Genomic DNA, 13,076 nt, shown 5'->3' on the forward strand with positions numbered 1-13,076 from the left:
GTCTCAGTTGTCTCTGGAAAACAGTTAAAATATTTTGTTCTTTCAGATTGGAAATGGGATTTGTGAGCATGGGATGATAAACTTATTTCCTATTGTAACTACTATAGTAATTCCTTCACCTTTAGAAAATAAACCCCAAGAGTATTCTGAATTTTCCTGGTTTTTTTTCTAGAAAGAAGAAGCCAGTGAGGGCAGTGAAGGGGCTGACAGGAATTATTTGAAGCGGTCACAAACTCACCTTCCTTATTTTGCTGCTAAGCATCCCCCAGATAATGCCATTATCAAAGCTGGCTACTGTGTCAAACAAGGAGCAGTGGTAAGACAATTGACAGTGATTTTATTACTACTGACAATAATAAGGATTTAACTAAAGATGAAATTTATCCTCCAGTAGCACTTGATTTTTATCTGCATTACTTCTTTTCATGACTATTTTGGTATTGTTGAAGATATTTTAAAGGGGCAAAGTGTGTGCACAGACTTCATGTGATGGTTAGTGTGTGCAGATGGTAATTCTTCTGTTCTACATTCTGCAGAAATCCTTTGTTTTGCTTATTGAAAACATCTAAATTGGGACAGAAGTTCAGTGCCTGCTTTTAAAATCAGTAAAATGTTTGGGAAAAGCTGATTTTTTTTTTTCAGTTCAGAGGAAGAATTGTACAGCTTATCAGGCTGATTAACACAAGTGGGGCTATTCATGTGATGCTTTGCTAGAAGGAACAGATAGTTCAGATGAAGCAAGATACACATCTTCAAGTTCTCAGACTCTTTTTATCTTGTATTATGAAGCTTCTTTTTGTGACATCCATTTTTTAGTTAAAAATAAACTAGAAACCTGTGATGTATTGTCTTGCAGTTTTTCCCACAGAGTAGTTCTGCTGCAGTTGTTCCTACAGTTTGAATAAATCTTAGAAAATTTAGTGGTAGCTTAAAGAATTTTTAAATTTTTTCAATTTTTTTTAAAAAAATTATTAATTGTGGAAATTGATGCATATGTATAATTATCTTGAGGACACTAAAGATGCAAAATTTGTAATTATAAGAATCTGCAATGAAGACATTATTCAAAATTAATAGTTATTAATAAATAAGAATTACACAATATCATACTTGAAATAAAAACTAGAATGGTAAGTATAATTCAATATATTCATAATACATGACATGTAAATATATTTTATTTTATATATAAAATATGTAAATATTTATTTCTTTTCCCTGAACAGATGAAGAACTGGAAGAGAAGATACTTTCAATTAGATGAAAACACAATAGGATATTTCAAGTCTGAACTGGTAAGTTTCCAATTCTGTGTTACTTTCCAGTGATAGTTGCAAGAAAATCTGAAGGAATATGCTTGTGTTGGAGAAATGTGCTGTGCTGCTCCTGCAGCTCTTGAGTCTGTACTGTAGTAACTTTTCATGTTAAACTACTTTAAATTATTGTGTGAAGAACAAAAAATTAATGGGGCAACTTGTCAAGTGTTCAAACCTGCCTGTAGGGCACTGAAGAACAATAATAAAATATAATCTATGGTCACCCTGATTTTTGTATTAGTACTTTGTCATTTTACACTCTCATATAATTAATTATGTTGTTGAAATAGCTGATCACTGTGGGAAAGACAAAACTCTAATCTTGCAATTCTTCATTTAAAAGTTAGAATTATGCTTTATCATCCAGATGATGGGATCTTCTCCCACACATTTGTTTCACCAGGGCAGCCAAGATGGACAAAAAACTCTTGATTTTCTGTTCAACAGCAGCATTTGCAGGGTTTCTTTTAGTTTCATGACCTTTCTTCTTCCCTTGTCACTCTTAAGTTTTTGGCTGATTTTGACCAGATGTTAAGTGCCTTCAGGCTTCATTTTAAAAACTAAATGGCTACTTCTGAAGACAGTTAAGTGTGGGATTCGTTTTTTGGGAAAATAGACTAAATGTAAGAAAATCTGTACTAAAGAATGAAACCTGAGTTGTAGAGTATTATAAATTAAGGAGAATTGAGTTTATAGGCCAGTCATGAGATGCAAAATGTCAAGAACCCAAATCTCAAGCTGTTTCTGAAGTTAACTTTGATTTAGTTTCTAATGAGGGCGTCTGCAACAGTAGCAGGGGTTTGATCTTGCATCATTATCTTTGTTAAGCTGTCAGCAGAACAATTCTGACTCATTGCCTGTAAGAAACCCTCTATTTTTATTTTAAAAAACAAATCTGAGCTCAGATTGCTCACAAACAAGTTCTAACCCAGTGAAGGATTGTACTGTGGGAGAGTATAATAGAAGGATGGTAGAAATACTTGTACTTTTAGTGTTTCATCATGTTCCTCGAGCCTGTGTCAGTCCACAGGAGCATAGTGGAATACAGACAATATGAGACTCAGAAAATGATCATTTTTCATCTGGGGTTTTCCCTCCAAGAGGTGTCTGTACTCCAGAGATGATCTTACAGTTCACAGTTGATGTATTACTTTGAAAATGCATTTTAATGGATGATTGAATCTAAGAACAACAGAGAAGGGATAAGAGGAGCACAATGACTGAAAACATTGGGGTTTAGACTTTCTATATTTGATCTGGCATCAAGCAAAGTGGTCTAATGAAAACTGCTATTAGAGGATGGTGACTTTTGAGTGACATTTGCTGCTTGCTCAGCATAAATCCTCTAAGTATCTGTTATAGAAATAGTAGGGGAGGTCATTCCAGAGCTGAAAGCTTTTGTTTCATCTGGAAGTTGTAGCAAACTGAAGCAATCCATTTTAACTTGGCTTAAAGAAAGCACAGTAGGGGGTAAAATAAGTTGTTGTTTGTTTGTGGTTTACTGCAACAGACACTGGAAAATAATGGTATGTGTGACATTATGTTGTCATGGGAAAAGTGAAAGTGTTTCTGTTTAAATGTTCTCGCTTTTTTTTTCCTGTTGTGTGAAACTTTAACACTTATTTCTGTTATGGTAACACAATTTCAGAATGCTCTGAGAGTACTTGCTCTTTTACAGATGTTAAGGATACATTTCTTTGAAGTACTTTAGCTGTATTAAGTGTAGGATACAGTTAATCTTACTTAAAGCCATGTCATGCAGTCCAGTTAACAAAGCATCTTCTATGGTAGTATTTCATAGCAAATTAATGTAATCTAAATTTTAATGTAATGAGCTGCTTGAGGCCAGGGTCAGTTGTCTGATCTGGTTAGGGGAAGAGGACAGGGTGGTTGTCTTCATTATAGTATGGAATTAATGTTTTGGGAGATTTTAGTTCTTGGTTTGTCCTCCTCTTCATTGCAAGTGCCATGGTTGGTTGAATACTTCAAAAAGCAAATGAAATTTTGGTTGACACCACTTTTTTCATAAGTGACTGCCTTGAAAGTCTCATTTATGTAAGACTGCTGCTGTTCTGGCCTCTGGCTTTCTGTTCTAGCTCTTAGATACACTGTACTAAAACATGTTTCTTTTTTCAGGAAAAGGAACCTCTCAGGGTTATACCACTTAAGGAGGTCCATAAAGTTCAGGAATGCAAACAGAGGTGAGGAGGGGAAACACTGATGTCATTACATGGGATGGAATTCCCTGCTTGGTCATGGCCAGGCTGCTCCTTGGATAACTTCACTTTATGTGTGCATGTGGGGTGTTCTTTCTTTATGGGACAGCACATTGGTTTGTGCATTAAATGGGTTTTGAGGGTTCTGTATTAATGTGTGTTTCAAATTTAGATAAGGGCAGAGCAAGGAAATATAATGGAACCAAGAGTCAGAGATGTGGGTGTGCTGTCTGGTGTGAGGCAGTAATTTCAGGAATCTCTATTCTGCTTCCCTAATCCCTAAACCTTCAGAGGACATTAACTCATGTTAGATGGATGAATCTGGCTGAGAACACTCTTCACCCTGCTGTTTCTCTCCTACCAAGTGGCAATTTACTAAAGAATAATTGATTTTGTAGCACTTGAGAGATACTGATTTTTCTGTTTTTTCTTTAGTAGGCTACTTACAGAAATTTGAATAGAATGATAAATATTTTTAAAGTTAGCATGTGATTTAGAAGGTTCCAATTAAAAATATATGATAAATACTTTTAGACTTAACATTATATGATTTTAAATGTTCCTATTAAAAATACATGTAGTAGCACGAGCCGCTGATAAACTAAAGAGCCTAAGGGCTAAAATTAGTGGAAAAACAATAGTAGAGTGATAAAGAAATGCAAAAGACAAACAGCAAATGCTCTGATTTTCTGCTAGTTGTACAGTCTTGTTAAAATACAATGGGAAAGTTGTACTTGCTTTTGAAGTATTTTTGTATTTCATTTGCAGTGATATAATGATGAGAGACAATCTCTTTGAAATTGTAACAACTTCTCGAACCTTTTATGTGCAGGTAATTTCTTTTTTTAAACTTTGGGCAAACTCAAGAGACTGTCAGAGTTTATAATGCACTTTAAAAGTGAAATAGCAGCACTTCTTCACTTTGACCATGCCATAATTTTCAGGGGGAATTTGATCTTCAGGATATTTTATTTACTACTTTATAGAGTAAATATAAATGTAATAACAAATTCAGAGTAAGACCTTAAAAAATGTCTGGGTTAAGAAGTTAATTTCCATGGGTTTCAGTAGGATACTGAGCAGCAGGGTGAGGTTGTTGTGCTGCTGCAGGTGGCGGGGCAGTGGGCAGGCTGAGGGTGGCAGCATGAGGTTGGTGTGCTGTTGTGGGCAGGCTCAGAGCTACAGGGTGAGGTGGTTGTGCTGTTGTGGGCAGGCTGAGGGTTGCAGGGTGAGGTTGTTGTGAGCAGGGTGAGGGTTTCTGCTGACCTTGGTGGTGTTGTTTACAGGCAGACAGCCCCGAGGACATGCACAGCTGGATCAAGGCCATCTCCGGGGCCATCGTAGCGCAGCGCGGACCCGGGAGATCAGCGGCTTCCGTACGTCACCCTGCACTCAGAGGAGATGCCATTACCTCCTGTCCACTTATGCCATTCAGTCCTGGTTTTTTCCTTTTGCCTTTCCTCTCTCCTGTCCTGTAGTAACGTGGCCTCTTTGCATGGACTTTCGACCAGACTGGCGTGAAATACTTTGTGTTTTTAGTGGAGCACTTTTTTCAGTCCTACCTGTGACTTTCTGTACATTGTTTGTCTTGAACACATAGATAATGCAGTGCTAACCTAGAGAAGTCCAGTATGATCTGTCACTATTTCTAGTTCGGGAGTTAAATTAAAACTTTCTAATTCCTGTGAGGTGTTTCTGCTAATTGCTGTGTTTTGCAATCAAATGACAATATCCTAATTTCTTTGTAACAGCTCTCACTGCTAAATTATCGTTCTCTATTGCTGATAGTTTATTGTATATGCAAATACAGATGAAAATCTAAATAAGAGATCTGAGCTAACGTGAATTAGTTCTTGCTGTTGGAAATGCAGTGAGAACAACATTTTGCAGTACTGAACTGGGGCACTGTGACAAGTGTTAATATTTCTCAAGCCACCTGGGTGCCAGCATTTCATACCTACTAGCCTTTAAACTGTATTAGTTGTTTAGCACAAAGGTCATTAACTTGTGCAAAGTAGTGGGAGTTAACTCTGGTGTCACAGTGTCTCCAAGTACGTCCAGATGTAGCACCAGGAATACTTCACAGTTCAGGTATTGCATGCTGTGTTTTTCATTTTCTGTCTCTGGGATGTTTTATAATAAACTGAATATATCATTACCCCCATAATCTGAAATCTAATAATTCAAACCTGACTTTTGACTACAAATTTGCATTGATACCATGTTTCTGGTAACTCTCAACTGATTTTTGGTAGCTGCTTAATGCTTTTAATTAAAACTTCCTGTTACAAATTTTCTCTTTGTGGGGGCAATGAAAACATGCAGGTAACTATTCTTTCTGTATGCCTTTTTCTTCATTGCTGGTTGGTTTGGTTTTTGTTTTTTTTTTTGTGTGGGGCTAACTGAGCAATGTAGCTATGACTGTCTGCATCACTTCTTGTTCCCTCTGTTGTCCTCTCTCCCAAGTCCAGGTGACTCTAATCTTAGCTTTGCACTGTGTTCCAGATGCGGCAGGCCAGAAGGCTGTCGAATCCTTGTATACAGAGGTATACATCAAGAACTGGTGAATGCAGCACGTATGTGGGCTCTCATGGAAACTCGCCTTCTTAACAGAGGGCTAGGACTAGACACTAATTTGCACTATAAAACAAACTAAAAATTAATGCTACCTGTTGTCATTACCATTACTGAAAACTAACTCATCAATAATATCATTCACTCGCAGGTTTGCGCTGTTTTTTTCTTGCTTTTAAAATGATTGGAAATGAAAAATGCCAAAAGCACTGCTTATACATCAAAGCACAGTAAATACTTAAACAGAAGTGATGTGATGTCACTTTAATAGGAAAGTACTAAAGCTAATTTGCATGAGAGTTCATATTTCCATTTTACTTTACATTTGTTTTGAAACTGCGCCAAAGCAAGATTAAATTGAAGCTGCCCACAAACTAATACAGATGAGTGCACACAGAACATGCACGTTGTAACTCTAGGATTTGAAAGGGTCTATAGTAGCCTGATTTGCATGGCTTATGAGGTCTCTGCATGAAATGATTAGTTCAGACATAAAAGCATTATATGATAGTGTATAATCAATACACTGTTCAAAGCAGGGCACCTTAGGAGTAGAGCAGCAGCACAATCTCTTAACTGTGAAATTACAGCCAGTGTGGGTAATAAAATCTGAGTATCCTTCGGGGCAGCTTAGCAAAAATTCAGAGATCTTGTCCTAATATCCTTTTTGTCCTATTTGGTGAAGTAAAATTAAGAAGAAGAAGAAGAACAGTAGGTAAATGAGTGAATCATAAGTTCTCCTAAAGCAAGCTTTTTTCCTTAAGTGGAGTATCAAGTCAGGTATGAAATAAGACAATGTAAATGATGTGAAATTCTTTAGTGAAGCTGAACACCAAACTCAGGTCCAAAAAAAAGTTGCACAGTTCATCCAATAACATTAGGCTAATTTTTAAAAAGAAATATGGTAGTACTTGGCAGAATCCATTTTGATGAAATTTATTAATTCATATGTCACAAGAATGTCATAACATTCTAAAAGAAACTTGAAAAACTACTGTGGAAAAAAAATATTTAATTTAGGATGTCTATTTGCATCTTGGACACACATCTGTGATGGGTTTGGGTTTTGTTGGGTTGGTTTTTTTTTTTGCTAACAAATGTGCTTGAGAAATGCCTTGATTTGTGTGTGCACATGGGTTGGCAGATTCCTTTAGTTCCTGGACTAACACTGGTGATGGCAGAACTGGCAGCAGCTGCAGCTCCTAATGCACACACAGTTCACTGCAATGTCACACAGCATTTGGATCAGAGTGTTTCAAACCCAGCACTGCTCAGGGATTTATTTGAGACATCCTGACAGAACTGATGGATGCAGTGCAGAACCCAAGGAACTTCTTGTTCCTGTTCAGGAGGTCAGGCTATCCCAGGACATCCAAATGGCATTCCATGCCTGTGCTTCAGACAACTAAATCATTCCTGGGTAGTCTGGGGACTTGTTTCTGTCAGTAAGTAAATGGTGGAAGACAATTTTTTTATAGTTATGTAAAGGTTAGCAGAATAATGATAATAAACACAAAAACAATAACTTGAATGGAAAGAGTAGCTTAAGTATCAGTTTCTTTTCTAGGTCATTAACTTTGGAAATTTTTATATAGTCTTGATAGCTTAAAATTTTTGTTTGGTCCTTGAGAGAAATTGGGGAGATTTGGTATCCCAAGGAGAGGGTACAGTAAAATGTGCTTTATTTCAGGATTCAGGATACGAGTGTTTGATATATGAATAGGTCTGAACACATTTTTCTTTTGGAAAGATGTGACTTCCAATGGTCTTTAAAGTGTACATCTTCAAGAGTTTATTTAACAGCTTATGAGGAGCCTCAATTTGCTGGACTATATTATGAAGTCTGCAGAGCTGCTGTGCTTGATTTAAGAACTCAATTTCATTAAATGCAGCAGCTAATGTTGCTATCACATCCTGCTGTGAGCTCACCCTCAGTAAAGCAGTGCCTTGAGAAAGCACCTGCCTCCTGCTGCCGTGGCTGATGCTTCGCTTTGTGTATTTTCTGTCTCGATTTTTTGTTTAGTTTTTTTTTTTTCATTTGTGAGTGTGAAATCTGAACCTGCATCTTTCCAACGTGACATCAGCGGCTTCGTCTAACGCATCCCCTTCTTTTCCCAGGAGCATCCCGAGTCTTCTCCCGAACCCGGCCATGCTGTCCGTCCTGCCGGCGCAGCCGCAGCCAGCTCACATTCCACAGCCCCTCACGGCAGCCCTGTGGCCCCAGCCCCTCAGCACAAACCCCCTGCCTTGGAGAAGCGAGGATTTCACGAGTCTTTTACCAAGGCCAAGCCAAGGAGCTACAAGATCCAGGCTGTCGCTCCAAGAGAATCAACTCCCAAAGTGACTGACCGGGGCCCCTGGGAACCCCGGAGCAAAAATGGCACTCAGGAACAGGATCCTGGCCTTGTGGATCTGGATGATGCAAGCCTTCCAGTTAGTGATGTGTAGGGATTGGAAGCGTTTGGAGAATGATCCATTTGTTCGGTCCTTTTAATTTCCTTGCTCGGACTTTGAACCAAAGAAAATTCCAGGAAATGAGAACAAAAATTAAAAAAAAAAATAAAAAACAAAACAAACCGGAGCACTGCTGTTATATATATGTATGTGTGTGTTCCTGTGCACACATGGGTATATATAATGTGTTTGTGTGTTGCCTTTCAGCTGAGGGTCAGAGATGGACCTTAGGCATTTTCTCAAAGCCTGATAGTAAATCACTTACTAGTGATTAATCCCTTACTAGGGAGGGGCCAAACTGCACAGTTTAGGAAAAAAAAAAAAAAAAAAAAACCCAAAATGCTGTAAAAAAATAAAAAAGTGCTTCTGCAAGTAAGCAAGGCACCAGCAACTTCTAATTCCTAATCTGGCAGATTTACTAAATTAGCAACTAATGCTCTGTTTTGGAGAACTTGTTGCCAACAAATGTGATTATTTAATTTCATCTTAAACTGCAGTAAGATTTTAGGCACGTATGAGAATTTTTTCTCTCCGTGACTTTCAGATACCAGGAAATGCACAAAGTGTTTCTTCTGTTCTTTAGGATCAACAGTGTCAACTGATTTGTTATCAGAACAAGAATTCTGAACTCCCTTGGAATTCTAGTTATGGTGCTGTAAAATTTCCACTAAAATAATATTTTGAATAGTCAGCCTATTTTTGATGCACTCCTAAAGGTGGGTTATAACTTTTTTGCACATTTGGATTTCCATGGACTGCATGTAGTGGTGTTTTGGAGGGGGGAGAAGAGAATTTGGACCTTGGAATTTGGACACTTTAGATCTTTTTAATTAAGTAGGGCTTATGTTGTGTTACATTAGGCTTTGCAGCAATTATGTTTTCTTAAATGTTTAAATGTATTGTTTGGTTACTGTTTTGAGAATGATTTCCTTCCCAGTGCTTTGTGAGCAGTTCTTGTTTCTGTATTGATCAGTGGAAGAGCTCCTTTAGTTGTGTTGTTATTGGTACTGAACTGTTCCTAGTCCTGCAATCGTGGCCTATAACTTTTGGTGCACTAAGAATCTGAAGTGCCTGTGTTTTCTCTCACATTGTTGAAACACTTTTGGGTTAGTGATGTACACAGACCATTCTGACTGGGTTTGAGCATTGGTTTGGAGTTGCTCTGGATAGCATAGTTTGAAACAGCTCTTTAAAACAAGATTTATGCCAGGGGGTACCAGTGTTCTGGTGTTGCACCCACTGCTGTGCAATATGTGTTCTTTTTAAAAGTGAGTATTTGTTGTTTGTGTACATTGTGTTATGGGGCATCAGTGATGCCAGCGAGGAGAACCTTTACATTTCAAGTGTTGGATTAGATGGTGTGTACTTTTCATCATTTTTGGAAAAAACATTTGCTTTAATCCCAACCCCACAAATATCTCGTGCTGCTGCTTACTGTGATCCTGATTGTCCAGCTTTGTGAGACTTTCTTTGTCTACTGGAACCTAAGATACATATCAGGCAAGTCCATCTTCTCTCCAACTTCCAAACTGACTTCCTGCTTGAGAGATATAGATGGCTTTACCACAGCAATTTGTTGATCCCAGGACAGAATAATTGGTGTCATCATATAAGAATGGAATATAATTAATTTCAAAACCTTAAATTATATCAGCACCTTCTTTTGGTTTTGGTTTATTTTTTTTTTTTATCCATAAGCTAACTAACCACTGTCTTAAGGCGGTGGTGCCTGTAAATTACTGGTTTTGTTTGACTTTAGGTATATGTGAAAACTAGCACAGAATTGGAAATTACTGTAAATGTCTGTACTAGTATTGTAGGTTTTAATTTCTATAAAAATAAACCATTAGCTCTTTAAAAGCTTATTTTTTCACAAGTACATTCTGTGTGGAAGACACTTTGCATTGTAATATTTTTACTGTAGTCTAACATCTGAAATCACTTGCTCTGGTACAGCTTTCACACTGCATGGTCATTTTATTATATTTTGGTATTGGCAATTTTACACATTGGGTGGAGGTAAAGCAGCTCCATTATGGAACTTACCAAAAGAGGGAAAAAGAGAAAAATGAAAAAAGAAATGAACTACTGTTGTAGTTCAGTAGCATAGGGAAATATTTGTGGTTGGTCACTGTCAGGGTCTCCTATTTATCAGTACTTTTATAAATCTATGAAAATTGTTAAATTATTTTAGAAACAGTGCTGTAAATATGTCACATTTAAATTGTCAATAAATCAGTTTGGGTAACTTAAAATAACATCTGGTTGAGTTTCTTTGCACCAGGACAAATACTTAATCAGAGCAATATATTCTCTTTCAGCGTGTAAGAAATCAGATTCTCCTTTATTCAGCCATAGCATCTCTAATTCTTCAAATCTAACCAGGCTGTGTAGGCTAAGAATGAAATTGAACAGACTGACCTGATTTTTTTTTGTGCTGTCCTCAGTTTCTTCTGCAGAAGTTTTACATGTTATGTAAGGGATATTGATAAAAAAAAAAAAAAAAAATCCCAGGGGAAGAAAATGTAAGATGGATTTTTCTGTCTTTATACTGATGGGTGGTAAGGGTTCTCTATCAGACATGCTCTCCTGAAATATAGACTGGACACAATAACCCAGATTCCACTGCCACCACCTGGCTGTGCACTCTGCCCCTTCACTGAAGAGAAAAATCAAATTATCCTTTATGGCTCCAGATTTAAACCCGCTGTGTTAAAATAAAATACTTCCAGAAAATGGAACTACTGACTGCATTGCACGTTCGTGGAGGCACCTGCTGAGGGGTGATGCTCCAGGGTACAGTTTAATAAAATGGAATATTCCTTTACCTCGTGGAATATCAGGATGTCAGCACCACCTAGAGGTCACATTCCAGCTTTAAAAATCGGTCAAGTCTAGTACTAATTTGCTTTTAAAGTGTAATTATTTCATACTTAAAAACTGGAAGCTCCAGTTAAGTCACTGGACTGTTCCAGGTTGGTTCGATTTTCTGGGGGGTGTTTTTTTTTTTATTCTTTTGTTTGGGGTTTTGGTTGGTTGGTTGGTTGGTTGTGGGTTTGGTTTTTGTTTGTTTGTTTGTTTTCTTTTTAATTTTTGCTCGGGTTTTTTAGGCTAATTTTTTTTTTTAGGTTTTATAGTAAGTATGATAATGGATGGAGACATTAGAGTGCACTTAATATGTACACTCTGAAGGTTTGGAACAGAAATACTACTGTCATTTTAACAATTCCATTTTAAATAGAGTGAGAGGGAAGAAATGGAGGGGAAATACTGGATAGGGAATTTTAGTCTAAAAGCTGAAATTAAAGCAGTGAAACCCTCACTCAGCTATGTGTAGTTTTACCTTTTAACTGTTTCATTTCATGTCTTAATAATCATCTGAACTTTGTAGAACAGCCGACATTATTAACAGAATAGGACAGCCTAAATTAATTGATGGTCCGAGCCCTTCTTGGGCTGCTAAACCCTTCTGAGGTGGAGTGAAATAGTGAAATACTGAGGGCGGCTCTCTGGAAAACTTGAACCTGAATCCTGCCCTGGGAATTTTGTCTGCCTGGATTTTTCACTTGAGGTTTTCCGTGCAACCTCTGAGGACAAGAATCTGGTATTCATTTGTGAAGGCACTACTAGTGGCGCAGCAGTTGTTGCACGCTGCCCTTCCAAGTGTCCCTTCTGACGCTGTAATCAGGGATTTGCATTTCAAACGAGTGCAATTTTGCGTATCAGGATGCGCAATGAACGCATCTCGCAGGAATTCAAACCACTCTGTCGGCACCGCGTTCTCCCGATGGCAAACCGGGCCACAGAGTCACCTCTGCCCTCAGCTGCGACTTCGCGGAGCAGAACTCGGCATTGTTTTCTATAAAATTACAAAGTTTGGGCGCCTGTTTCACAGCCTGCAGTGTGCTACGTGCGCTCCTGCTGGTAGGTTTGCCCTGGGACGGGAAGGAAATGCCACCTGACCACAAAGACATAGTCGGTGCAGATTAGCAGTTGTGTCTCGGGGCAGGTCGCTTGGCTCCGTGTCAGCCTTTACAAAAGACACCCTGATGGCTCCTTTAGTTTGTAACTTACGCCAGCAGTTAATGCTTGTCAAGCACTAGGGCTAGATTGTATCAGGAAAAGAACGTGGAGTTTTAAATCCCCTGGTTTGAATCCATTCTCTTAAAAAGCAATGGCTTTTTTTTTTTTTTTTTTTTTCTGTATGTAGCAATGAATCTAATTTTTTAAAGGTTTGGTTTTTCTTTAAGTCTTTGTAAGATTTCTCTTGTTATGTTAAAGTGGAGAAGTCCTGGCGTTTTGGGAGGTGAGAGTAGGGATGTTACACGTTTTCCCCAGAAAATCGGAGAGGAAGCCATTAAGGCACGAAGCAAAATTCTGATAATAATGAAGCAAAGAGACAGAATAAAGCTAGAAAACCTTTCTGCAAAGTCCAAGATGTTGCAGTTTGCTCAAACTATCAGCATTCCAGCCTTCCCAAACCTCCTTCATCCTCTTTTCTGGGCGGGACCCTTCT

General features: G+C 38.0%; 1 protein-coding gene across 5 annotated transcripts in view; it reads left to right on the top strand.

Moving 5' to 3' along the window:
* PLEKHA1 (pleckstrin homology domain containing A1) overlaps window positions 1–8,682 on the top strand; it is a 29,487-nt gene extending 20,805 nt beyond the window's left edge. For 3 of the 5 annotated variants that reach the window (XM_083866477.1, XM_083866479.1, XM_083866478.1), the window contains exons 7-12: window positions 173–316; window positions 1,227–1,295; window positions 3,453–3,517; window positions 4,301–4,364; window positions 4,819–4,908; window positions 8,225–8,682. In XM_083866477.1, the coding sequence (XP_083722603.1) occupies window positions 173–316; window positions 1,227–1,295; window positions 3,453–3,517; window positions 4,301–4,364; window positions 4,819–4,908; window positions 8,225–8,554 (762 nt within the window). In that variant the 3' untranslated portion in view covers window positions 8,555–8,682. Of the gene's footprint in view, window positions 1–172; window positions 317–1,226; window positions 1,296–3,452; window positions 3,518–4,300; window positions 4,365–4,818; window positions 4,909–6,037; window positions 6,109–8,224 lie in introns of all 5 variants that reach the window. The other 2 variants (XM_083866480.1, XM_083866481.1) reach the window with 2 other exon arrangements.
* Window positions 8,683–13,076: the final 4,394 nt, after the last annotated feature.

The sequence above is a fragment of the Zosterops lateralis genome (genome assembly GCF_965231275.1).
Source record: "Zosterops lateralis genome assembly, chromosome: 8".
Classification (NCBI taxonomy): domain Eukaryota; kingdom Metazoa; phylum Chordata; class Aves; order Passeriformes; family Zosteropidae; genus Zosterops; species Zosterops lateralis.